This window comes from Poecile atricapillus, chromosome 29 (genome assembly GCF_030490865.1).
Source record: "Poecile atricapillus isolate bPoeAtr1 chromosome 29, bPoeAtr1.hap1, whole genome shotgun sequence".
Lineage (NCBI taxonomy): Eukaryota > Metazoa > Chordata > Aves > Passeriformes > Paridae > Poecile > Poecile atricapillus.
Window position 1 is genome coordinate 451,205 of NC_081277.1, and position 27,956 is coordinate 479,160.

At 41.0% G+C, this 27,956-nt stretch overlaps 2 protein-coding genes across 4 annotated transcripts; one reads left to right on the forward strand and one right to left on the reverse strand.

Moving 5' to 3' along the window:
* The first annotated feature begins 759 nt into the window (after positions 1 to 759).
* On the forward strand, positions 760 to 17,122 carry PLAT (plasminogen activator, tissue type). Of its 3 annotated transcripts, none has more exons than XM_058859247.1 (14): positions 760 to 895; positions 5,193 to 5,294; positions 6,298 to 6,337; positions 6,735 to 6,866; positions 7,290 to 7,403; positions 7,741 to 7,915; positions 8,483 to 8,574; positions 8,827 to 9,001; positions 9,337 to 9,422; positions 9,859 to 10,054; positions 10,549 to 10,685; positions 10,773 to 10,913; positions 12,994 to 13,142; positions 13,995 to 17,122. In XM_058859247.1, the coding sequence occupies exons 2-14, from the start codon at positions 5,214 to 5,216 to the stop codon at positions 14,151 to 14,153; spliced, it is 1,677 nt and encodes a 558-aa protein (XP_058715230.1). In that variant the 5' UTR covers positions 760 to 895; positions 5,193 to 5,213; the 3' UTR covers positions 14,154 to 17,122. The 3 variants fall into 3 exon arrangements, with proteins under 3 accessions (XP_058715230.1, XP_058715231.1, XP_058715232.1); XM_058859248.1 differs by having other exon boundaries at positions 10,794 to 10,913; XM_058859249.1 differs by lacking the exon at positions 6,735 to 6,866.
* Positions 17,123 to 17,202: 80 nt separating this feature from the next.
* Positions 17,203 to 25,561, reverse strand: AP3M2 (adaptor related protein complex 3 subunit mu 2). The gene is made up of 8 exons (XM_058859250.1): positions 24,503 to 25,561; positions 23,054 to 23,225; positions 22,419 to 22,556; positions 21,807 to 21,892; positions 21,125 to 21,258; positions 20,139 to 20,346; positions 19,271 to 19,415; positions 17,203 to 18,834 (listed from the first exon to the last, which is right to left on the reverse strand). Exons 1-8 carry the CDS (start codon positions 24,896 to 24,898, stop codon positions 18,734 to 18,736), a joined length of 1,380 nt encoding a protein of 459 aa, XP_058715233.1. The 5' UTR covers positions 24,899 to 25,561; the 3' UTR covers positions 17,203 to 18,733.
* Between the last annotated feature and the right edge of the window lie 2,395 nt (positions 25,562 to 27,956).

A 27,956-nucleotide genomic window follows, 5' to 3' on the forward strand; every position in this document is an offset into this window, starting at 1 on the left:
AATCAGTTCTATGTAGGTAGGACACATTCATCGCTGTAACAATTGCACCACTGACTGTTTTCATAACAGTGCCCTAAGATCAGCTCTAAAACTGATCATCACATTTATCTGCCACACTTTGATAACTGAATACCTCATGACCACATCCTGGTGAGTAGATCTTAATTTTCTAGTATGAGTAGTATCAGTGATCATTTAACTCTGGCCCTCAACATGTTGTTCCTTATTTGTATCTGAAGTTCATTAGAAGTTTTTCTCATTTAACTTGCAAGCTCCCCTGACTGTTTCTTCTCTTATGGCTCTGTTCAGGGCATGCTTTGCTCCACGTGTGGGTCAGGGCCTCTCTGCCAAACATCTTAATTAGGAGTACAGCACACTTGTGCTTGAAACAGGAGTTTCTGGAGTTTTTCATTATTAGGACTAAGTCTACATACAGCAGACTTCTAATTATGTTATAAATAACACCGCTATGCATTCATTCAACAATCCTAGAGAAGCATAATGGGACAGAACAATTCATTGTAAGGGACACGTGCTAGTCTGTCATTGAACAGTAAGGTGTCCAATGGGGAAAAAAATGTTTTGAAGACTGAATCTGCTCTCTGACTGGAAAAGAGAAAGAACAAAAAAAACTGTCTCTAAAACCCAGCAGCATGCCAGCAAGCAGCTTCCCTCCCCGACAATGCGGACGCCATCCGCCCGCCTGGACCATCCCCTAGATGCTCGGGAAGGGGTGGGATGCAGACAGCACGCCCCAAGGCCCTGGGAGTCTCCACCCCCTCGAGTGGCGCTACGAGCAGGACAGAGAGATCGGAGCAGAGACACAGGAAACACAAACACAGACTGGTCTGGAAAGAAAATCATCAAGAGAATACAGAAGAGAAAAAGCAAAAAGGTAGGCACTACTCTGCACCTGTTTCAAAGAGGGTATTTCCTGTTTTCGACATCAATGGCACTGTCATTAAATACTATTTAATAATATTTAATAAAATAAAAATAAATATAATATAAATAAAAAATAAAATAAAATAAATATTTAATAAAATATTATTATTTAATAAATCCCACTGAAGCACCATGATAGTTAACTAACTGAGCTATTGCCTTCCTGCTTTTGAAGAGATTCATAGTGTGGGTAAAGCTGCTAACTTTCCGTTGTTTCAAGAAAGATGGAACTTTCCAGGGAAAGGGCTGACAGCCTTGGGCTCTGACCATTTAAGCAAGGAGGAGTGTCCTGCACAAAGGACATTAGCAGAACTTAAAGGAAGAGATACGGTCAAATATCTTGATGGTAAGGTACGGAGACATAGAGAACTAGCTGCAAAAGGAGAATTTATCTAATCTTCCCTGGCATGAAAGGCACAGTCTTCTGGAGGAGATCAGACTATGGCTTTCACCCCAGGTTCCAAAGCATGATAATGGAGGGACACAGAGGAGGAAGAGGGTGGGTCATCTTTAGTTCTCCCTAAATATGCTTCTCCTTAAAGGTGGCCAAAACCACAGGAAATACTGAGAATGATTCCATAAACAAAGCGAGACTTTGAGTAATTAATTTCCTCCAATGTCTTCAAAGGCTATAGCATCTTATTTTTGTTTTCTTTTGGGTTTTTTGCTCTTTCCCCCAAAAACTTGTTATATATTTAAGGAGAAATAGTTCAAATCTGCTATTGGTCTGCTCAGTGCAGAAAGAGGATATACCGAAATGCTTTATCCAGAAGGCTTCAATCCTAAACTAAATCAAGATAGTTTATCATCATCAAGAAAGCTATTAGTGCTATAGATTCAGAAACAACGTATTTTGGAATGGATGCATTATGTCATTGGGAGGAAAGAGAGCTACTTTTAATTTTTGTATCTATAGATGTCACACGGACATGGTTTAGTGGTGGATTTGGCAATGTTAGTTTTACAGTTGGACTCAAGGATCTTAAAGGTCTTTTCCAACCTAAATGATTCTATGATTAATGACTTCTTGTTCACACTTGATAAGTTAGAGGGTTTTTTTAGGTCTTATTCCACATTGGTAAGATAATGGTAACATTATTACCACTTAGAAAGGCTGTTAGTAATAATAGGTTAATATGTGGGATTTTAAATGTTCCTGCTAATGATGCTTCAGCAGAAAGAGACAAATTTAGGGTATCACATATTGTTATGTCCTAATGTACTTGAAAGTGTAGGATCAAAATGTCAGAACATTACATCTAGGTCTTTGACTTGTCAGCTTAATATTTTTGATCAGAAAGGAAAAATAGGCTGAGATCAGAAGGCACACACTGTTTATGAGACCCCTACCATTGCTTGCAGGTTTATGCTTGGAGCCTTGTAAACATACTTTTCAAACAGCCATATGAGTTCAATTTGATGTAGCTTATCATTCAAGACATTTCAATTGACTGGCCTAAGTTGTACCTTTCCCAAAATCAAAAATAAACGTATGGTGACATCTGTTACCAGTTTTCCATGCACAGTGGGACAGTAGCCCTGAGAGGAAGGATAGGTATCCCACAGGGAGAAGGGGAGAAGTGGGGGAAAGGCTAGAGCATTATAATCTAAGACAGCCTAAACAGGCTAGGATGTGGCATCTGATGCAAAACAACTTTAGAGAGACTATCTACAGCATTTTGCAGTATAAACACATGCTGTGTAAGGCTAGAACCTACTTGTACAGGTGAATATATGAGATAAACTTGATTAAGCCATGCAGGTGGCTTTTTAAGTAGAGACTTCTCATGTCAGACTTCCAGGCAAAGAAAAAATAAAAAAGATATTTTTAAGTCTAAAAGATGTTTCTGGGTACTGCCTGAAAATGATCTACAGTTCCCTGGTAGTTTTATGTAGCTGTCCTCCCACAAAAAAAAAATCAAAAAATAAAAAATTATATATGTGTGTATGTGTGTGTGTGTGTGTGTGTGTGTGTGTGTGTGTGTGTGTCTATATTCACTGGTATTGCCTTGTTTTTGGGGCATCTTAGCAGGTTCCTCAGAAATAAGATCTCAACAGTTCTTTACTGCGCTTCCCAGGCAGAAATTCTAACAAGGCAGCTCAACCCAGATCTAAGTAGATCTAAGTAGTTTCACTGAACAAAGCTTTCCTTGAAAGCATCTTAGCTACCAGAATCTTGTTTCTTACAGTTGTAAGAACTTCAAGCCTTCAGATAACAACGAAGATCACCAGTGATACCAATAATTAGCAAGTTAAAACATTGCCACTGTGGGATTCAGAACACAAGCCTGCATAGCTGTAATAATGAGCCACAGCACAGGGAGTAAGGATACTGTAACACAGGGTTACAGCAGAAACCAAGTGACTGGATAGCAGTTCAGATTATTCACTTCAGCCTTGGGAATGCTGCTGATTTAGTTCAGATTCAATTGAAGCTAATGCCTATTTGGAAATCACTTGTACTGCTTTTCAAAAGGCTTGTTATACAATGCAAAATGTTTCCTAAGAGGTGAAAAATGGCTTGAAAATATATAAAAAGTGTACTGTGAAATCTACAGACCAATACAAATCACTAAGAGATGCTCCAAAGTATAAGGATTTTATCATCAAGATGTGATCCAAAAATAAAGCATGGAGTAATTAAGGTTCTTGGAGGATGTTCTTGTGAATCTTTTCAGTCTGACTTGAAACTTCAGTCCCCTCTTTTTGCAGCCTAATGATGAGAAATGACGTCCTAAATTATCCTGCTGTACTCTTGGTTGTGCTTCAGAAACTGGACTGTTCATGCCTTTTGCTTTGAGCAAATTTTAAAACACACAAACAAAGAACAAAACCAACCAAACAAACAAAAAACCCAACAAACCTACTAAAAAACCACAGTCTTTCTCCATGTTAGCCTCGAATCCCAATTTATGACTCATATATCATGCTCCAATTTCACCAGCTGTTATCCAGCTGCCTTCTCTGGCTTTATATAAACAGAGTCTGAGCTCATGATTCCTGGAAGAAGCAGTTTTCTCAAATAATTGGGTTAGCTTTATGCATATAACATAGATGATAAAAAGATGATAGTGTGGGCAACAGTGCCTGAATATTATTTCAAATATTTGGAACCTCAGGGTAATCCTAGAGACTGGAAATTAAATTGTATCTTCTTCCCTGTATCTTGTGCCTGCTACTCTTATCTCACTCCCAGCTCCTGGTTTGTATAGGAAGCATTATATTTTAAAAGGAAGAGAGAAAATGGTGTGGGACTTGTTCAAAGCAGGGGGGTTTCACCACATTTACATCATACTTTCACAATCTCCCACTAGGGATCAATGAATGTTCTCTTCCAAGAGTACTGATATAGGAGTCAGACTATGTAAATTGATTTTGAGAAAGTAGAAACTTTTCCCGGTGGACTGAGGAGGGCTTTGAAGTGTAAATCTGCTGAAGGGATTAGAGGGAATAATGTATAGTTGTGACTGCATAGAAGTGACATACAGAAAGATGCTGCAACAAATAAATGAGACTATCAGAACAAAACTGCCATACTCTGCCTTTTTAGAAAAAGCACATGATAACAGTAGAAACTAAAAACTTAGTTGGGGAGAAGCAGTAGAAATATTGAAAATATGAGACATAGCAGTACTGTCCTCACCTATCATCAAGCAAAGTCATTTTGCCTACACATCCTCTACACAAGAGATAAGCCTTCACTCTCACCTAAAGCAGCAGTCATACCAAAAAAAAATGGAAATCCTCTTAAACCACTGTTACCACAAAATGACCCTTCAGCAGACATCTGTGACTCTGCAAGAGATCTCTTAAGTAGGTGTCAGTAATATGAATCTCAATTAGCGCATTCGAATCACCATTACACTGCATCATCAGACAAGCCCATCTTTCTAACAGTACACATGGTACTGTTGGCATTCTGCAATTTAGGGAAAAAATACTTGGAATTTATTTCTGTCTTACTCCCCAAGAAACACTCTTCAGTCTCCTCCAGACATAAAAGAGTGTGCTTCTGCTTATCAAGTTTCTAAGTTTATCAAGTAACAGCACATCTGGACCTGCACAAGTCCAGCCTGACAGTTTTCCTGGGAAGACCAGGACAGTTAGACCAGACAGCTGAGAAGCAACGAGTTGAAAATGTATAAAAAGAATTTTCATAATTTAAAACTTCCATTTAAAGTTACACCTTGAACTCCATTCACACTGTAAACTTCCTTTGTTCAACATCGTATTTTTTGTCTCTACAGATAATTTGAGATTTGGAGCTGATGTGGAAAACATTCAGAATGGAAGGCAAACTCCCATGTCTTCTTGTGCTGGTGGGAGCAATTATGACTGCCCAGTGCCAGGTATGAGGCTAATTCTCTTGCCATCTTCCTGTATTTTCAGCAGCACTTCCTTACCATTGACTCCAGCTGTCTGCGTCAGGCAGGAGAATCTGCTTAGCTCACTAGAAATCAGAGGAAGGAAAATGTTACAAAGTAGTCTACCTCTTTTTGTGGATGTGTTATGTGTTATCCTGGCTGGTTTCCATTTCAGTAACGAAGTCTTCTCCAGGTATTCTCAGTGTATCTGTTCACTGTTACCTTTCACTGTTATTAATGAGTTCCATTGTAACCAGTCTTTCATTTTCTATGGTCATCATCTTCACCACTACTCTCACTTCAAAGTGCACATCAATGGTTCCCTTGTCTCCTCACTTTAAGCCTCAGACTGCACACAGCTTGAGTAAATGTTATACAATTCTAAAACGTTTACTCCCTTTTTCAAAAAATTGCTATCCCACCCTTCCTCTTTCTTTTTACCTTCTTTCTCTTGTGGCCTAATTGAAGAAGCTTTCTAAACTGGTTTCTTCCATAAAACTTTATCAAAAATATTTAATTTAATTGGCTGCAGAAGACATCTCTTAAAGATAATCAATCTACAAACTTTTATGGGGAAACTGCATCTCAGTGAGCAAAAGTAACTGCTTGTTGACTTTACCTTGGAAATTATTTGCTTGAACTTCCTTCAAGCAGCAGAAAGCTGACAAGCTTTAGTTAGCATTTGCAATGCCCCAAGAGCAGATAATGACTTAACACACAATGTAAGTACAGCACATCCCAAGTTCGTGTCACTCAGATGACAAGCAATCACCTGGTAATCCATGGCAACTGTTTACAATTCTTAGGAATCCATACTAAGGTACTAGAGGCACTTTTCATTGTACTGTCTGACAAGAGGGCAGACACTTCCTCAGAGCTTCCCTGATTTACATAACCTCAAAAAAAGGACTGACTCTTTGAAAGTACTTGTTCGCTCATCTTTTTTAAGAGAGCAGTTACTCACATAATTAACTTTCTTTACTTGCAGGGCTTATACGTGCGTTTCAAACGTGGAGCCAGATCTAGAGGTAAGCCAGGCTAACTTCAACCGTGCATTATGAACATCGGAGGGGAAAGCAAATGATGCTGCAGAAACAGAGCCTGAAAGCTTTTTGTCATGGCTATGTGGGCGAGAGATTGAGAAGGCAAAATACCAGGCCATTAATACCATCCACAACAAAGTTTTCCCTCCCTCTGCTCTTCTTGAAAAAGAAGAAAAAGAAAAAGAGGCCAGTCAATAGTGGAATAGTACATCCAGCAGCAAGAGAGATGGGACAGTTGTGGTCTGAGAAGAAAGAAGGGTAACCCATTAGACAGATGCTCCCATCACAGATACTTTTCTCCTAGAAATAGAAGGGAGTCATTTTGCTCAGCCAGGTCTTTTCCCTGAATCTCTAAATGAGGATTTCCTTTCTCTGATTACAGCCATTTGCACAGATAATTCATCTGCAGAAATTTACCAACCCAGGGGGACCTGGCTGAGGTTTTCAGGGAGCAGAATAGAATACTGTAGGTGTGACAGTGGTCAGAGTCGCTGCCACACTGTGCCTGTCAGAGGTAAGTGTGACAAAGCAAAAAGGAAATGGTGAGAGATTGTCCATCTAATCATCCTAAAGAGCTCCACTGTCAGGGCCAGAGTTACTGCACAGAAAATTTGTCTGGGAATAGAAAAGGATAGAAATGAAAACACCAGTGTACACTGTCTCGGGCACTACTAAGTAGGAGTGGGCATGGGGCTAAGGAAGTCAAATAGAATATATGGAGAGAATGAAATGAAGAAATAATGGAAGCACTGCACAAAAAGGCTGTAAGCACATGGCAATAGGTGCTTAGCACATGTAAGCACATGGCAATAGGTAGGTAGAGAAAAACAGAACAGACTAGAGGAGACTGACAAGAAAATGAGAGATGTATATACATTGCCAGCTTCTTGCTTCTGTGAAATCTAACAGTATTTCCTGGCTTTTGCTTATTCCACAGCCTGCACTAGAAATAAATGCTACAATGGGGGCCAATGTTCACAGGCATATTACTCCCCACAGCTCTTCATCTGCCAGTGCCACCAAGGTTTCTCAGGGAAGCAGTGTGAAATAGGCAAGTATACCACATCATCTACTGTGAACGGTGCTATTGGTGTTAGCTATGCAGTGCACAAGGATGAGGTACCCAGAAGCTTCTGCTGAAGGCCAAGCTCTCTAATAAGTTGTCTTTTTTTATTCTAAAGCTAATGCTTTAAGGACACCTGGGTTGTTCTAGGTGTCCCTTAATAAAACTGAATTTTGTAACTGAAGACTGTCATATGTTTACTGTCTGCCTGACGCCATTTTCACTGACTTACTAGACAAGACATCTGAAAGCCAAGTTTAAACAGAACAGAGAAGCAGTGAAAGAATTGGGATGCTGTCCTAACATTTTGTTCCCTTTTGTTCAGATACTGAAGTTAAATGCTACAAAGACACTGGAGTAACATATAGGGGTACCTGGAGCATGACAGAGAGTGGAACTGAATGTTTAAATTGGAATAGCAATGGCTTGGTGGACTGGATGTACAGCGGCCAAAGAGAGGATGCTGCTGAGCTGGGATTGGGCAATCACAACTATTGCAGGTGAGGGGCTGACTACATACAGGTCAGAGCCACAGGAATCAGCCTGTTCTAAGAGCCTGGAGCAAAAGAATGGCTGCTTGTTGTAGTCTGATACCAAGCAGAGAGCACTCGGCACAGGTGCAGATACTGTGCAGCCCGTGAGCAGTAATTACAACGTCTGTAGACGTATCTGAACTTCAGATCTTCCTAGATTGGATGTTTATGGCAGACTACATCATGCAAGTATCTCTCACCCCACAGTCTTTCCCTTGCCCCTTCTCAGTCCTCCCTAAACTCCACTTGTAATTCAGTTTCCTACAACTTCAAATCCTGATCAAAACTAAAAATACAGTGCTTCCTGTACATGACCTAAAGTGCACAAGCATGCACAAACACTCCTGCTAGCTACTGGCCATCTCATCGTCACCTCAATGTACTCCACAGTTTTATAATTAAAATAGGAATTCTAGCAACTTCTGATAGTTCAGTCCACATCTTCACTGCAGAGCAGGACTTTTAGCAAATTAGATGGCCTACATGACACTACAGACAATAGCTTTATAATGATATCTATTGTAACTCTTTCAGAAACCCAGATGAGGATTCCAGACCTTGGTGCTATATCTACAAAGGGGGAAGGTACGCCTGGGAACACTGCAGTGTGCCCTCCTGTTCAAAAGGTACATGCAGGGGACAGGGAAATGACTTTGGAATTTCCAATATTCACTGCATATATAAGGGTTCTCTTGGGCTATTTTTGTAGCCTAAAAAGTTGATACTCTCATGTTATATCATATTTAGATTTTTAGTATTTATGAAACTGAGAGAATGAGACACATAAAGGTAATATATAGATGCCTTGACAGAAATCACACCTAGGAACAACTGGCAGGTTAGCATCAATCATTTAATGTGCAGCTTTCTTACTGAAGTTAGGAACACCAACTGCAGATCTGGACGAGGCACAGATTACCGTGGCAGCCACAGTGTCACCAGTTCTGGAGCTACCTGTTTGAAGTGGAATTCTCAAATCCTTGTCAACAAGCTATATACTGCCTGGAGAAGAGATGCTTACCGGCTGGGTCTTGGTAGTCACAATTTCTGCAGGTATGTAGTTGGTTATAGAATTAAAAAAAACAAACATCAAACTGTCTTGTAGTACTCTTAAAGCAAGGCTCTAGTCTTTTACATGGACTAGTAAAGCACAGGAAATACACAAAATTACTGGTGGCAATGAAACTCACTCCCAATAGTATTTTTATTCCACCTGATCTATTTATGCTTCTCTAAGATTAGACTCCTCAAGTGCAAATTTCATGGGCCCTTAGGGCCCTCTGTATCTCTAGAAAAATCAAAAAGAATACACTCAGGGCATAGTCTGATACCTTTAGGTCTCTACAGATCTGATAATACAAATAGCTCTTCTCTTCCCTATGCTGCAGGAATCCTGATAATGACAGCAAGCCCTGGTGCCATGTCCTGAAAGGAAATCGGCTCACATGGGAGTACTGCAATGTGCCTACTTGCTGTAAGGACACCACCACTCCTGGTTCTTCTCTTTCTTGGAAGCATTACTGTCCTGCATGTCATCTGTATTAAAATAAGATCTGGAGAAAAAAAAGCTGTAGTGCACTCAAGCATCTTCCAGTAAAAAAAGAGCTGGAGGTAAACAAACAAACAAAAAAGGAGCTTTTTGGAGCAGAAAGAGATTCTGTAGCTCCACTCTCACAGAAGTGCCTTTTGCTCTACCAGAAGGGAAGATTGCAGAAATGGAGGACAGGAAAGGGTTTCCTTACTGTATTTTTCAAATCAGAATACAAGTTTCCTAGGAAACAGGGATGAGTCAAATACTGAACAGTTCGTGGCAGCCTGCCTCACCATGGACTGGTGACTAGCAGGCTCTTAACCCTAACCCAAAGCAAGAGTGCCTAAATAAAAATTCTATTTCTGGGTTTCATCCACAGCCACCTGTGGCTTACGGCAGCGCAGAGTACGCCAGTACAGGATTAAAGGTGGTTCCTACACAGACATTGCAGCTCACCCATGGCAAGCTGCCATCTTTGTGAAGTATCACCGTGTGCCTGGAGAGCACTTCCTCTGTGGAGGAATTCTGATCAGCTCCTGCTGGGTTTTGTCAGCTGCTCACTGTTTTGAGGAAGGGTAAGTTGAGGATTCAGTACTATCTGGGGGAAAAAAGTCTGGAAAATAGAAGCATCCAGTATAGCTTTACTGGAAGGGTAAAAGACTTGGAAAAACCCCTCTTTATCCCAGTAAAAATGCACTAAATGATGCACTAAAGATTATAGTTAATTGTGTTGAACATTACAGAGAGGCATTTAATTGGGCAAACTAACAGGATGGCATTAAGGTACCACAGGAGAGTATCAGATACCTCAAGAACAAAGTTGTCAATACACATGCAGAGCCATCTGAAACTTGAGAACAGCAAGGGGCTGGCAGAGGAGCTTTGCCCTGATGGCTGTAAGCATATAGAACAAAAATGACGGCAAATAGGTCACTTTGAAGTTAAGCTGCCTGGGTAACAAAGTAGTAATAGAGCTAAAATTAAAAAAAACCCCAGACCTTCCAATGGCACATCTTCAAGGGGAGGGTCCACTTTAGTTAACAGGAATAGGGACTCTCTTGTTCTTCAGCTTTAGTACAAATCAGCTGAAGATTGTGCTGGGTAGGACTTCCCGAGCAACTCCCGAGGAAAATGAACAGAAGTTTCAAGTGAAGAAGTACACTGTGCATCAGAGATTTGACTCAGAAAATTTCAACAATGATATTGGTAAGAACTTTCCTGACTTTGTGATTGGAGGTCATGGTTGGCTCAAGTTTGTGATTGATGAAGTGGGGATCTTTTTTCCTTGTTCAGCTCTGTTGCAGTTGAATTCAGATGCAGAAGACTGTGCTGTTGAAACAAGCACTGTCCGTGCTGCCTGCCTCCCCATGCCAGAGCTGCAGCTGCCTGACTGGACTGAATGTGAGATCTCTGGTTATGGAAGAAATGAAGAATGTAAGTACAAGATACATGTCTACATGTCCAGAGCTTGAGTCCTCTGCCCTCAAAGAATTCAAGTCTTTAGCATCACTGAATGTGTAATGTATCATATTGGCTTATATGAGCACTACAAAATGTATGCTGAAGTAGGAGTTATTCAAAACCAAGTTTTGCTGTAAGTTATTCATCTGAGTCCTGTCAGTTGTATAGTAGAGTCTTCCTTGATACTCTCCACAGTACAAAACTAAAAAAAAAGGCACAGTGGATGGGGTAGGAAAGACGTAAGATTTGCAATCAGGGCCGCCAAATCTGCTGTACTCAGTACAATTAGATACTGTAATTTGGACAGAAATCCATTTCTGTCAAGGCTTGATATACCATACAGTTGCAGATTGATGCATTATTCTAAAAGAGACATTGGCTATAGAGATTAGCTGTGGCAGCGCAGCAGGAGCTGCCGAAGCCACCGCCTTCCCGAGAGCTTTGTGCCTCCGCTGGGAAGGGATAGCTCTGAGCACCGAGCACTCACACACCGTGATGTTGTCTGAGGGTCAATGGATAAGTACGAGAGGAGCTCTTTGTATGGTATTCCTGTGGAGTTCATTGATTTCACACAGAAGGGAACCAGGGACAAAAAACCCAGAGCAAAGGAGGGACTAAGGTTATACACAGACAGCGAAGGGCGGAGCATCAGAACTGAGGGCCAATGGACTGAGGGCACAGGGGTAGTACCAAGGTGGAGCCAAGGGATAACAGCCAACCAGGGTCTTGGGGGTGGAGTGATGGGGAATGGGAACCAATAGGGAAAACAAAAGCAGGGAACATGCTAGAACTGGAGTGGAGACTAGGGATGACATAACTCTTGGGTGGGGACAAGGAATGACATAACTAGGATGATGTAACTGGAGTACATAAAACACCAAAAGAGTGTAGAAGAACAATTCTTTAAACAGGGGTCACATCCTAGGGCATCTTACTAACAACTTTCCTCACCAGCTCCTGGGATGTAACAATTATCAAAAAAAAAAAAAAAAAAAAAAAAAAAGCTGAAGAAATAAAAATAAATCCCAGATAGACATTAAAAGGCAAGTTAAATTGCTTTTAAAGTGAGCTATGACAAACAGAAATAAAAGCTGCCTGAAAGTATATACAGGCACACTTACATTTAAAGCAAAAAACCACCCCCTCTCTTCCCCCAGCTCTTTATTTTACTTTCTCCCTTTTCCATTTTCATTCAATTCTCTAACTTGTAAACTTAGTAAGACAGAAACTGTTAAGCACCCATCATACAAGACCTAATCACAGTTTGGACCCATATGGGTTTTGGAACAGACCTAAAAACACCGCATGTAAGTGTGGCATAAAGTGTTTTTGAAGTGCTTTTAAAGATTGTCCTCAACATTGCTTACAGGAAGTACAGGATAAACTCTGAGAGGGAAAAGATGCTGCAACTGTAATTCAAAACTCTACTGAATAACAACAATCCTGCCAACTTTCAGTTTTGTGCAATTGTAGCTTTAAAACTGATAATAAATATATGTAGATTTATATATAGATTTATACATAATAGATATAAAACCAATATCCAAATCAACCAACCAAATCTCTTCCATTCTAACTTAAGTATACCAGTTACTCAGTATTATGTATGACAAAGCATCTAACTTTTGTTAGTGCAAGTCTAATGTTAAAAAGTTAGTTAAACAGTTAAACTGTTTCATACAGTTAAGGCATTTTCATAGACATTTCCTGTTACTTCATTTTGATTGATATAACTACGCAAAGATGACTTATCCACCCAAAAAACCCAGCAGTGTTTAATTTGGAGCCTACATAAACCTCTCTAGCATGCTGAAGAAACAATATTCTTTCTCAACTAGATTTAAGCTGTTCTGATTATTGAAGTGGAACACCCAAGATACAAAAAGACCCTTTTGCAAGGAAATTTTAGTTTAGCCCGAGCTACTTCTGTTCACTCTCCCCTAAACTATGGAAACTGAATAGCAACTTTAAAAAAAAAAAAAATATATATATATATGCACATACACAGACATATATATATATCTATGTATTTATATTGTCATTTTTCTTCCAGTTTCTCCATTCTATTCAGAGCACCTGAAGGAAGGCCATGTCAGATTGTTCCCAGCCAGTCGGTGCACAGCACAGTATCTAGACAACCGGACAGTTACAGACAATATGTTATGTGCAGGAGATACAAGAAACCTTGATGATGCCTGCAAGGTAAACCCAATTCTGTTGTTCTTTTTTTTCTTTTCCTTGTCTCTTTTCTTTTCTCTGTACTTTGATCTAACTAAACAAAAAGCTTGAGAAAATAGTTTAAAGAAGTTACGCATTTGCCTGCATGGCAGTTCTAGTAGACTTTTCATGAACAGAACAGAACTGGTGGCTCCTCTTTCATTTCTCTTCCTCTACCCTTCATGGAGGGGAAGGCAGGGAACACTTAAGCAATCAAACCAGAGCAACACAGACTGAAAATCCCAAATACAGGAAATACCAAAAAACTGAACAGGAAAATCCACCCAAGCATTTCCTAGTATTTTCTGTTATGTGAGCATGCAAAACACTCAGCAGGAGGTTCTGTAGAAGGAAGGGGTTGCCCCTCTACTGAAAAGTAGAGAAAAGAAGAAGAAAGCCTACAAGATGGCAGAGAACAAGCAGCTACAACATTAGGAAAAAGGAATCCCCATCCTTGCTGTTTAAACAGCTATTTAATAATTTTGCTTTACTGTTACACACAGCAGTATAAAACCCCTTGGATCTTTAGAGCTTTAATAATGGCCTTCTTCTCTTTGTTCAACATTTTACCTGCATTTCATAAATGAGCACCATACAAAGTTTGACACTTAAGTGCTACATTTTCCTGTGTCTCTCCCCATGAGAGGAGCACTGAGGGAGTCTGGAACATAAAAGTGACTTGGGTAAAAGTCACTTTAGTGACTGCAATATGCTCTTGTTTTGTGAGCATATTACATAGACTATTTCTATAAACACTAGTGCATCCCTAATGGGGGGTGGGAAAAACAATGCAAAACCAAATGAAGAGATTGTTGCTAATCTGCTACTTCTCTGTAGGGTGATTCTGGAGGACCTCTGGTCTGTATGAAGGATGATCGTATGTATCTGATTGGAATCATCAGCTGGGGAATAGGCTGTGGCCGCAAAGACACACCTGGTGTTTATACAAATGTGAATCGTTATCTTGACTGGATTCAGGACACCATGAAACTCTGAGAAAGAAAAATGAACCCTTTGCAATCCTGTGACCATGCCCTCACAGCTTCCTTCTGTGTGCTTTAAGTAGGCTAACAGGGCTTCCTGTTTGTCCACATGCTTCTAGTACAACAGAAAAGCAAACTGCAATGTATGGGAAGGTCATGTTCTCAAAATACTCTCCTTTCCTTATTACAGGTTATTAGAAGCTAATCAACCTTTTCCCAAACATCACCAAACTTTCACCTTGCATCAAATCACATAAGTGCAATAAAAAAAATAATTCTGGCCGAGTGAATAAACCAAGAGACAACACCTGGGCACCATGCATCTCTTTAGCAGCTGTACTGTTTTTAGGAATGGGTGTGAACTGAAGGGGACATTTAATTTCCTGAAAACTTCACCTCCCTCCTTACTTCACTGTACAATTGGAATACCTTAAGCTCTGTCCTTATACCATGTCACTTTGGTAATTTAAGCTGGTTTCAATAGAAAGAACAAAAGCTGTAGACACGGGCTATTTATTTCCAGATTAATATACTACTTGCTTCTGCAGTTTGGAACCAATTAATTAACCAAGTTTAAGCTCAAACTCTCAGAGCAAATTCAGGATGGCATGCTTATTATGACATTTTATTCTTTCATTTGGTTTTGCTCCTGGTAATAGAATGGGTAAAAATTTGAACAGCAGCCTGATCTGCCACAGAATCAATGCATATTTTTGACTATTAAATTTCTATGCATTATCATCGGATACGAAGCAAAAGCTCTCTCTTCTGTGCAGCAGAGCAAAACAAAGGACAAATGTATTGGTAGCTAGATTTACATCCACAAGTAAAGGCCAAATCAGGTATCACAAGGCTGCCTTTGTCCTTAAACAGAAGACAGGACAGGTACAACCAAGTCATCATGAACCAGAATCTCAGTAATCGGCATTACTTCCTTGCACTGCTGCTGCCACATGACGCTAAATGCCACCTATGCACATCCTAAGAGTGAAGCCTCTCTGAGAGCTTCTCTTGTGCCTCATTGTTTCGTAAAGCAAAACCAGGCGTAATTACCTTTTAACAAAAGGAAAACATTGTATTGAGGGTACATAAGGAATTTAGTTTTAGCATCAATCAGTAGCTAGAAAACTAGCCTGTTGTATATGGGAAATTCAACACATTTTTGAAACTCAAAATGTTTACTCTAACAGTTTTTAAGGAGCTCTCTGATAACCCACTAGCACAACTACTCAGATAAATAATCTAAGTAGGTATAGAAGAGATTTGGTAAGATGGCCATTACTTTCTCAAAGTTGTTTTGTAAATGGCAACTTTATGAATGGTGAGTTTCTAGCTACCGGCTTAGAAACTGACCTCAAAGAGATCTTCTCTAATGGCCTCGGAGGAACAGTGGTCCAGTTAGCTTCAGCAACAAGTCTCATATTCCAGGCCGTAGAAGGAGAAAATACGTTTTTTAATGAAGAGTCACAGTTTAGGTTTTTGGTGTGTTTTTTTTTGTTGCTGTTGCTAATTTTATTTTGTTATTAACCTTGAGAAAAATACAAATTAATTTCCCTTCATTTCCCCTGAGCCCACTTCCATGCGCTCTTGTGCCTCACTGTACTGGCATTCCAAGCCTGCCAAATACCTGCAGCCTGTAGAACAGTCTAAACTATTTCACAGACTAATGCAAGTCATAGTCCTCAGGAAGGCAACTTTTGTTTCGAAATTCAAGCAGTCTACTAAATACAATATTTGAGCTCAATGCCATCTAACAGCCACTGATAAAATGTAACTGAACCACACCTGACACAATCTCTTTTAGAAAAATAGAACCTACAAAAACGTAAGCTGCAGAGAAAAGTTTTACCTCACAGTTATTACCAATTCTTGGAAAATACCATTACATTAAATATCCAAGTTGACAAAGAATGCTGGATAAGCCCTAGCTGCAACCTCTGCACTTGTTCATTCCTTTCATCCTGGTCTATCTTTTGAGACATCTTCTACGTAGCTGACTAAAAGAATGGCCCAGAATCAACCCCAGAGTTTTACAAATGCTTCTTTGTCCTTCATTTTCTCCCTTAATCTGGGAGATTTACCAAATCCTTGTCCAATAGCTAGCATCTAGTATTCTCCAGCCTTACTTTAACTTTCATTTCTCAGAAGTTGCTGCCACCTAGCTCAGTGCATTCAACTGCCTTTCTCTGTCTTCTTTACCCATTACATCCCTCTCTAATAAAAAAAATTCCCTGAGATTGTTTCTGTCTTTACATCAACTTTTCCACTTACACGCTTTTTATCCCTACTTGTCCCCTTCCAGCACACAGTAGCACCATCTTGAGACAAGGTCTAAGAATAACAACTGCCATCTGCCTGCTTGCTTTCCTCTGACTTTGCAGCTGATATATTGTCATACTCAAGTTGTTTCAGAACCCAAATCAACATCAGCATCTTTTGTAACTGAAGTACACAGCTGCACCTCATATTTAACCCCAGAAATCCTTCTTATGTCCAACTTGCGTCATTGACGTTCCCCATTTCCCCTTTCTGCCCTGCTTCATCTTCCATAGGAACTTGCAACCATTTCAGACTGGCATGTCATAAGGGCCTGATGTCCTTACATATATAAGAAATCTTCCAGTATCTCGAGTAACATGAATCACTTCAGCAGTAAATAAAAGACCCTTTAAAAATCAAAGCTACAAGCCAAAAAGCAGTATCGATATTTGAGGAGCAGGAAGGTGATGAGGTATTTGTCTTCATAATCAAAGCAGTGCCCTTAGCATGCTACCCAACCCAGTAAACAAAAATGGTTCAGCTGCATTCCTAAGGGCATTTTCACTTGAGGTTCTAGGAAATGCTCAGCACTTCTTTTAGGAAACACTAAGAAAAATTACCAAGAAAGCAATTAATTTTAGTTTATCAGACAGCAACTTAGTCCCAGGTTTACAATGCCAACTGCATAAAGACATTTATCTCCCTAAGGCACCCACTATACACAATCCAATTGGCATGATTTACCTTCCTCCTCAAATAGCAACTTTATTTCAACTTGTAAAACCACTCTGAAATGACACGGATGACATGTAAAAATTAATTTTATTGATGCTCTTGTTGAAGGTTTTGTTTGCACTGAACATGCTTAGCAGTAATGTCACCTCAGCAGAATGCCACCTGCTATGGAATTCTTCAGCTGCACCGGAACTTGCAATCCAAGCAAGATGCCACTCATCCACTGGAAGCGTCCACCACATGCAAGGTGGAACAAATGCTACCCTTTGTCTAGAGTCACCTTGTTCCGTTTACAAAACAAACTGTACATGCTGGACTCCACAGCCGTACGTGTGTGGTCACGTGTACAGCAGATTAGGTGCAAGTTCTGCTACCAAGAGAAAACACATTGGCATGTAGTGGCCAAAGAGCCTGTTACAGACAATATGAACAGTGCAGGTGACTCTCATTTCCTATTTTTGCTGTACAGAGGGATGTACCACAGGATGGAATGGGCAGCTATAACAACAGTTTTTGAGGAAGAGATGATCCCAGTGGAAAATCTGGTGTAGGTTTGAAGCATCTGCACAGCACCTGACTGGTACAGGAACTGAAATGAGGTAGGACAGGAGGAACACTAAAATGGTACCAGGTCACAATTATCTCAAAGAAAGCTATCAATGAGCAGGAAAACAGCAGTATCACCTTCATTTGCAATAGGCAAGGACAGGCAAAAAGAGGTTCCAACAAGTTACTAGGACAGTGGTTATCTTCACATAGCCACAGCTTCAAATTCCATCAGTGCTCTCACCACCAAAGTTCCTCTGTCTCTTCTGATTTCCCAAATAACCTAGGACAATTTCTACCTTCAAACACTGATGAAATAAGAGAAGCAGAATTATATGGAGATACCATTGCCCATCAGTTACAAGATCTGAATGTATTTTAAGTCTGTATTCAGACTCAAGATCCTTGATGACCAGGATGCCTTATGAAATATCTAGAGAAATTATGTACTTCCTCCCTTTGTAGCAACATTCCCAATTTCAGGCTTCTCAACTTCCCATCCTGGGTGGAACAATCTACCCTTCCACTTCTTCCAGACCTTTTGAAGCAGAACACCTAGATATTCTCCCTGCTGGAAAGAACTACACAGTTCTTCAGAACTACATAGATGTTTTCTACCCTAACAGCCAGTGATCCAAGAAGGCAGCTGCTGGATCATCATACTGAAGTTTGTGGAAATTCAATTTAGTATCATCTACAAAGGGATAAAAAACAAACAAAATACATGAAAAGGAGCTACAAAAGGCCATAAATCCCTAGAATTTCCTCTAAGACAGCAAAATGATGGTGATACAAGCTTACATAGCTGACTCACTAATCATAAGGGACCTGAGCAACTCTCCCATCTGCTATGGTTCCAAATACTTCAGACTCAAGTAGGAATGAGGTGGTATCAGGTCAACCTTACTTTTCCCTGTTTTCCAGCACTCTGAGCACTGGCTTTCCTGCTTATGCTACTACAGACAAGAGAGCAACCCTAAACAGATGGATGGGATCCATCAGCCAAGGGACAGGGGAAACAGGAAAAGTGCTCTTCCTCACTATCAGGAGCCTCTAGGTTCGGACTTGGAACTTGCCAGCCTTAGTCATGTATTTTATCCCCTTGAATGGCTTGTACTTCTCCCCATACATGTCCAGGCGATTCACCTTCAGTCCTAGAGGCAAACAAACACAGCATAAGACTGACTGCTGCCACAAAAAAAGCTAACAGGCCTTTGGGATAAAGGGACAGAAGATCATACTAGTGGTGCAGAAAGCACAGGGAAAGTTTTAGCAAGCAGCAGACAGAACTGAGAAAAGCTGACAACTGCTAATTGTTATAATCATTCTTTACAAACACATCCATACCCTAAATTTCTTCATCGGTCTGTAAGCACAAAATGCAAGGAAATGCAGGTAAATTGTTTCACAGACCACCAGCAAGAACAAATCCATAGATATATAGTCAAAGCAGACAACTTTTTTGCTTGAAGAAAGTGTTTCAGGTAGAATGTACTTCAGAGCATGAAGGTTTGTGAAGTTACTTCAGCTACATACAGAATGAGCACTGGCACAGCAGAGAACATTCCACTTCTTTACAAAGTCACTTACCAGATATAGCCAGCTGCTGAATTTTAAACTGCAGGTTAATGGTGGGATTTTCATCTGGTTTTGATGTCCCAGCTTGCAGACTCACGCTCCCTTTCAGACTCGGCAGTTTCTGGGGGTTTATTTTCCCAACATCCCATGACAGTAACTTTAAGGAGCAGAAAATACACCAGTGAAACTCAAATGCTGCACCCTCTAAAGAAGTGTCCCCTTCCAATGACAGCTTTTAATATTTCTCTATGAAAAATGTCTTTTTCTTAGTATCTTACCTTTCATATTGGCCAGACACCAGATTAAGGAGCAGATACCTCAGAACCTTTGTTCTCCCTCTCTTTTCCATGGGGCTCCCCAAAAGACTACTATGAATTGTATTTCCACTACTTGTGCTAAAGGCCATACAGGTAAGCCCCTCAGATTAAAGTTTGTAAGAAGGAAAAAAAAAGTTAACTCCTCAGGTTCAAACAACAAAACCAGAACATCCCAAACCAAATCAAAACCGTTAACCAACCCTCAGTGTTTGCAAAATACCAACATGCAGCACTGAGCATGACAACTAGATATGCAGATGTTTGTAAGCCATCCAGCAGACTGATGGCACATCATACAAAACCAGTGCTTGGATTTTCTTCACTCACCAAGTAGCTAGAATTACAATCCACTCAGACACCAAGGTATTTGTTCTGGGGATTAAGAAAACTCCTAGTATGCAGTTGTTCAGAAAAAGATCTCACCCCAACATGCTGCCTTCAGCAAAGCAGTATTCATGGAAGTGTTAATGTAAGCATGATCAGGCTGGCTTCATTTTCTGATTGGTAAGAAAGATTAAAAAAAAAATAAATAAAAAAAATCTAATTTCTGTCTTTTGTCTTACCTTTGTAACTGGATCAAAGACATGTGTTCCCTGGGAGGGTGTAAGGGTCATATTTAAGACACTTTTTGGCATCTGGCTAGTGACCATCACTCCCTCTACAGTCTTCCCCATAGTCTGCTTTGGCCCCACTGTGATCTCAAACCGTCCCAGGGAGCTGCCATCACGAAAACTGATGTTATGCTTAACGTAGACAGGAATTGCCACAAGGCTAGAATAAAGACACAAACAGAAAGTCCTTGTCATTCTCTTCCCCTCCTATTTGCTTAAAAGAGAAGGAAATCCTACATTTGAGTTAGGAGCAAAGTCAGGATTCAATTCTCAAGTCTTACTTACACTTTTTGTAATCAAGCTTGCTGTATCCTGTTTTATCAGAACAAGGAACTACCTCAAATAAAACAAGAGGCTTGAGCAAAACATGAGAAATGTTTTTGCATGTCACAACCAGGCTGGCAAGTGGGTCCTGGCAATGCAGCAGCACTTGAACTTCACGTTTGTGCTTTTGGTTGCATTTGCCACTCCTTTTCATCTACTAGAGATAAATCTGACAAAGGTCTAGCAAAATTTCTTTAGCAGCTGTAACCCCAAGTAAATATTACTTGGCAAGCTGCTTCCAGAAAAGAGTGTAAACGTGGGCAAGAACTTGTGGTTCCATTAAGAGAGATGTCAAAAACCTAACAGGAGCACCAAACTATGTTGTTTTATTTTAAAAGGTTTTTATAAACACATGAAATCAACAGCTTGATTACTCTACACTGTCTAATTCTTTCCCTATCTAGTTTGTTAATCTGCTAGTAGTCTTTGAAAAATGTTGGCTGGCCAGAAAGAAATTACAGAATCACTGCCCAAACAAGGACAAAAAGTCACCATGCACTTCTACTTCACTTGGCTCAATATGCCACCTCATCTTTAAAAGTTCCTACTTTTATCCTCTTCCTAGCCAGAAGGATCCAAATTTCATAATTCACAGCACCAGACTCATCACCTACTTCTGAGCACTGACATGGTAGGACAGCAAGCGGAAATTTCCATCAGGTGGAATGAAGGAGAGTATTCTCTCTGACTCCCAGCGCTTAAAACGCACACATGGGTGAAAACTGACATCATCCAATAACCGAGGGTTCTGAAACAAAAAGAAAGTCTCAAGGTTTGTGAAGGCAGTATAATTTAAAATTACCTCCTCTTCTTAGCAATCCTCTATCCATGAAGGACCTGCCATTTGACACACTCTTGACCGGTTGAAGGTGTATACATTCAGACATGTCTGACACTGTTATATCCTTGTGAAAGCAGTACTCAATAACCTCTATCCTTTTTTAGGGTATTTTTAATCCTATTTTAGAAAACTCAGTCATGTCACATAACTGCATTGGTGCATACTCATAAAAGAGGTGGCCCTTCAGAATATCTGCTTAAAGCACTCCTGTATCTCAAAAACTTAGTCACAGCACACATTACATGGGCTTTTAAGCAAATAGTCTGAAAAAGCTCTTTTAGGCTCTAAGTTGCTGAAGTTCCTGATGAGTTCCCATTGTCATTTCTTTCTCTTTTCATCTGGCATACCCAGATTCTGATGTCCTGGGGTCCATCATCACAAGGCTGTGATCTTAGCAGCAGGGCTGGGAAACCCCTTTCAAAATATTTAAGTAAAGATACGTCCTTGAGATTTACCATAAAGGAGAGAGTAAGGTCTGGCATCCCAGTCAGCTTGACACAAGCATCAATCACTCCTTGTATTTCAGCAGTAATCGTGGAACCTGTAACAATAAAGTAAACAGAGGTGATTATGTGAAGCTGATCAAAAAAATCCCAAAGTGGAAAAACTATCAGTGAAGAGGAAGGAAATCTATTTTCTTAATGAAATGCTGTGGCTCATTATGTTGCCTGCTCAACATCTGTATCATTCACAATGACTCCTCTAGAAGATACATTCAGTTAAGAACCACGGACACCAGCAGTGTCCATTTTAATGGCCAATGACAACAGCTCCTAATTCTAACATGACTAAGAAGCACAACGGGAAAGTGCTATGCACGATTTTTACTCATCCTCTATTTTCCCAATATAGAATTGCTTATGAGACCTCAATAACAAAGACTAGTGAAAATCTTGGTGCCTCTGTAAAATTTTTGACTGAACAGCACATATAAGTTAGCAACATTCCAGAGTAAAAATAGGAACAGAGCTTCCCACATTTGGATGAAGGTGCACCTATTTCAAAACCTCTCTTCAGGCACTATCAGGACAAGTTATCCTATGCTTAACCAGGAGCAACTTCCATACCCGATTTGTCAATGATTGCATCTATCTCCTCAATCACATCAAAATAGGCCTCATTGTTGGTATATTTTACACCAGTACGTCTCCAAGGCACCACAGAGAGCTGTCCAGTGGGAAGCTGGTCACCCACATTAGTGCTTCCTGGAAAAAGAAAGGGAATCAACAACCACGGAAGTTAGGCAATGCTGCAGAACAAATCCTTGGCCTTATAGAGCTTAATTGTAATTAATCCCCGAGAACTTGTTTCTTTGTAGGAGAGCAATTACTCTTCCTGATTCCCCGTACTCATACTACAGTAATGCATGGGGAAGTGTTAACACATGAGGATGTGTAAACTCACAGCAAACTAACTCATCCTGGTAGTCATGTCATGTCATGTCTGTAACCGAAAATGTAATCTGGCTTTTTTAGGTTCAAAAACCCCAAATCAGACCAAAACCAAATGCAAAACTAAAGTGCAGCTGGTGTTGAAATTGGAAGGAACCACAAGGCAAAGCACTAACACACGACTCCCTAAATACACCTGTACTGCATGAATGGTATGGAACACCACAAATTTTCTTCACCCATGTCCTAATTTACTTATGCAGGAATATTACCACCTGGACTCCCGTTAACCTTCTTTTGTTTCCCTGTACCTGTGATGGTGTTGACGACTGTTCGCAGAATAGTAGGAGGCTTTATCAGTTCCTTAAGTATATTAGACTCTGTTGCCAATGGAAAGCCATTGTCCAGCATCTCCTCCAGCACCTCATAAACCACCACAACATTGTCCTTGATTATTACCTCTGAACAGACACCAAAATAATCCTGTGCAAAAGAAAGAATTACTCAACACTCTCTGAAAGAGAATCTTAGTGATCATTCAGTCCAGTACTCTCCCACACAGGACGAACTTGAGCCTCTTCTTGGAGGCAAAAAAACCCACTGAAACTCCCTGTATTACTACAAGCACATCAAACACACCAGTCCCACAGACATGTACAACTGAGCACACCTTGGCCACTGCTCCAGCGATGTGGCAAATTCCTGCATCTGCAGTCCCAACTAATTTAGCAATTTTTAAAGCTGAACATTTAATTTACTTTCTGTCTTATTCTATGTGGACTTCAAGCACCTTTATGGAGAGAGCAAGTGCACATGCACAAACACAAACCCGAGCTTCTAGTTAACTTACGTCGATTAAAGAGATCAGACATTTTGCATAAAGAATGAGTATACGCATACTCTGACAGTGGAGGAATCCTAGTTCTGCATTACAAACACTATTTTCCAGACATATCAGATTTTAATATACATCTAAGTCAGTGACAACACATTCATGCCTCATACCCTCATAAAAAACAAGACCTAAGGGTCTGACCCTATCCACTGCCGGTCTGAATGGCCAATCCACTCTCTAAAGTCAGAGAAACATAACTCAGAATACAGTCAGGTTCTGACATATTGGAAGCAAAAGCTCTCATATTACTTGTTTGGCCAAGCACACACATTTCCTGTATGCTGGCAAGATGCTGGTCACAAGACATTTCAAATCCAGACAACACAATCCTTTTGTTGGCAGGCAGAAGACAGACATCTTTACCGTTTTCCTAAACTGATCAGAAGATGTGTCAACCATAGTACACAGGGAATACAGCTACTCTGGGGCAATTCCTGAAACTCACTGCTTTAGGAAGCTTCCAAGAAGCATCACTAGATGTAAATGCACAGGCAGGTTGTTCGTTAAAGCACGTGGCTATGAATTGCAAAAGTTCCTTGTGAGATCAAGGACAGCTTGGTCCTAGTTTACAGTTCCCAGAGCAGGTAAGGCTGCAGAACAGAAATACTGATTGCTGAAAGGTTCATCCTGTGAGCACAGGTAGATACCGAATCCATCGTAATCCTTATCAGCAGTAAATTCTCGGCTACGGCAAGCCCTGTCTACATCCTCACAAACGCAGGATGAAAATTACGTGACAGGAAACAAAAATAACCTAACAGCTGAAAACGAGAGGGGCTCTTTGCGCCCCCCGCCCGTTCTCCCCCGCAGCGCGGCCGTGCCGAGGCTCCCCCGCTCCAGCCACCGGGGCCCACCTCAGCCATACCTGGAACGTGTCCACGACACGGTGCAGGAACTCGATGACGAAGAGCGGCGGCACCTCACTCTGGATGACGGCCACGAAGAAGATCTTATGGCGGTAAACGCTAAGGAGGTAGTGGTGGGGCGTGGGGATCACCGGCGGCACGTTCTCCGCCTCCGAGGCCCGTTCCTGTGCCTCAAAGAAGTAGTCACAGACGGAGCGGCTGACGACGCTCTTCCAGTGCTTCTCCAGGAAGATGTCCCCCGAGGCGTTGATCAGGAACAGGCTGTGGATCATGGCTGCAGCGGCGCCGGGCTCTGCCGGAGCGAAACCCCCGAAACCGCTCTCCACACAGGCCCCGCCCCCCGAAAGCTCCTCCCGCGCTTCCCCCGCTGGCCCCGCCCCTCGCGCGGGTAGCATGGCTGCCGCCAGCGCCGCTCCCACCGCTCGGGACGGGGCTCCGCAGCGAGCCCTGCGATTGGCCGACGCGCCCGCACCCGGTGAGGCGCGCTCCTCGTGACGAGAGCAGCGAGACGGCGCGCTCACGCTTCGTAACTATCCCGGCAGCGGCCGGACGGGGATCCGGGCCGGTACGGGATCGCGCCCGGCAGAGCCCCACGCGCCACATGTCACAGTGTTCCGTGTCTCTGTCCCGCCCCCGTTACACGCCTGACAAGGCAGGGAGCGGCGAGGGGCCCTCAGGCCCGGAGCTACGCGGCGTGCCCCCGCTAGGCGGCACCATCGCGACCCGGGGACGTCCCACATAGAGGCCGCTGCACGTTCCTCCTCGTTTGGCGGGGTGCGCTCGCGGCGCAGCTGCCCCGCCTGCTCCTAACCGACGTTTAAGGGTTCCTTTTCTGGAGGGGAACCTAAGCATAGTCCATGAAATGAGGAAATAACCCGGTTTTTTGCAGGGAGGAGCAGCTAGGGGAACGTTTTTCACTTCATTATCTTGCTGTTTCGTTCAACCACGGAGTAACACCCCAGAAAACATCCAGCTGGCGTGAAAACAATTATCATGCCAAATTTACGTAAATTCTCTAGCAAATTATTCCTTTGCATAATTAGAACTAGTGTTTCATGTTCATATAGTAGATCCCTGGACTTCTGAGTAAAACGTGCTGTGACAAACAATTTTCCTAGTACTCTGCTGGGAATATACAAAAACAATGGAAAAGCAGTCCTTTGTATCCCATTAAATAAGCTGTCTGAGCACACAGCCTTTCTTTCATGGGAGGAAGGTCGGACTGTTGCACCAGCACCGAGAGACAGGTCTGAGAGTTCACATCCAACTGGGATTGTGGGAAAATCTTTTTAAGTAGTGATATCCCCAAGTCTGGAAGATGTGACAAGCTATATCAGAGCACAAACAAAGGCCCAGTTCTGAGCTGGTATTGTCAGGAAAATTAATCCACAAACACCAGAAGTTTATGTCCAAAAAGGAGACAGAGGAGTCCTTTTACTTTATTCGAATAAAGGGAGAGGCCATGGGGCATTCCCCTGGGGTCTCTGAAATTTTTGGAGGGCACAGCCTCCTTTTTATCCTAATTTCCCAGCCGCATGTCCCTTTCTCTCTTTCCCCATAGGCTGAGGTACTTGAGAGGTACAGACTTCCCGGAATGCCTAATACCTGGGAGACCCCCCCCCCCCCCCGCATAATCCCCTTCTTAATTCTTAATCCTTGTGGAACTCTATGGTGTTTCCCCAGTGTCTCTTTCATCTTTCAGTGGAATCTATCCCATTGGTTCTGTTACCTTTCAGTGATAGTTTCATCTTATCAGCAGATCCATAGCTTGTTTGTAAAGACAAAGCTGTCATTCCTCTCAGTATCTTTTATTTCTATCGATTCATTGTATCTGTTTGTTCCCAAAAATGGGGCACAGGTCAGCTCACTTATTCTGACACTACTTTTCAATACTAATGTATGCATACATCCTTATTTAAAGCATTAGGTAATTCTACACGGGCTACATGAGCTTTTTGCTTTAGCAGTACAATAATGAAGGAGAAATGACCTATATATTAATTTTTTTTTATGGTCATTTTTTGTATCAAATGCATTTTTTTAACAACAAATAACGTTTTTAAATGTCTAATTTAAATTACAATGATGAATCACAGCTTTAAGAGCAACAGAGGCATCAATTTGTCATTTAATTAACTAATCACTTCTATATTTACAGTAATTATTATTTTAATATAATCTGCTTTTAACACAAAGGCACGGTAAAGATTATCATATCAGTCTATGAGGAGGTTGTATTATTGGGAGTCATATAGGTATCACAGACAGAAAGCAGCAGAACATAGTTAAACTGGCAACATAAAACATTTATACACTTAGTTCTCCATCAAACACAAAATGGTTCTGTTTTTAACTTGGACTTTAAAATCAACAGACATGGCTACGTCTTTTCAATAAAAGCATTTCTTTATTGTCTCCTGAAATGCAATTAAGTTTTGACATTGTATTACATTATTTAAATCCTGCCATTTCCCTCTGACTACCTGTACCCATTATAAAAAATTCATTTTATCCAGTTTATTATATTGTCACTTTCCTATATTTCCTACAGTTGCTTCAGCTTTCTTAGCCATCAAGAACACTGGTACTGATACAAAAGCATCCATATCGTAACTTACTATTTCTGCACACCAGTGGGAAAGGTTGTTGAGGGAAGCCTAGCTGCTTCCAAACCATTAGACCATGCTTTGTTCTGACAGTCTGCACAATGGTTCGGGAGCTTATAGAAACTGGAAATTAAAGGGAAACATGACAGAATATGCTGCCAGAACAGAATTTAATTTTGCTGGTTAACTTATGGACAGCCTGAAAACTGCTCAACTGAAGGGTACTTTTACTTTAATTATGTGAACCTCAAGAGAAAACTATGCACGGTCAAAGAGCAGTGCTACAAAATGGTGCTGTCAAAACATCACTGTCTTTACAATAAAACAATTCCTTACTGTCTGTAGACTGCCATATGCAGGAATTCTGATGATTTAACTGTTAGCCTGTGCTGTGAAATTACAAGACAGAGTTGATGAAAACAGGCCATTTTTTAGTTGGCCTTCTTTAGTTTAGTTGAAATAGAGTAGTCTACAGACCAACATGTTGTAGCAACACAATTAGATTTCACTGTTCTGTACTGCAAACTCCATTTGCTTAAACTAATAAACAGCTCACTGGGAAAATAACACGGGGAAAAACTTACTGTTAAAACATCAAAGTAATTCCTCTTGCTCAAAAGAGAAATTTCCCACCTTAAGACACTAAACAAAGCCATTCAGAAAACATGTTTGTTTTAGCAGCTCTGTCTCTAGAACATTTAAGATTTTTTTCTTTTCTTGAAGCATAAGCTCACAAGAAACTTTATGCCATAGTTGTACTTTAAGGCAATGGTGAAAAAGTCTATGATGTGTAAACAACTAGTAAGCTGAGCCAGAGGTTACAAAAGGTGATGCATGCAGCACAAAG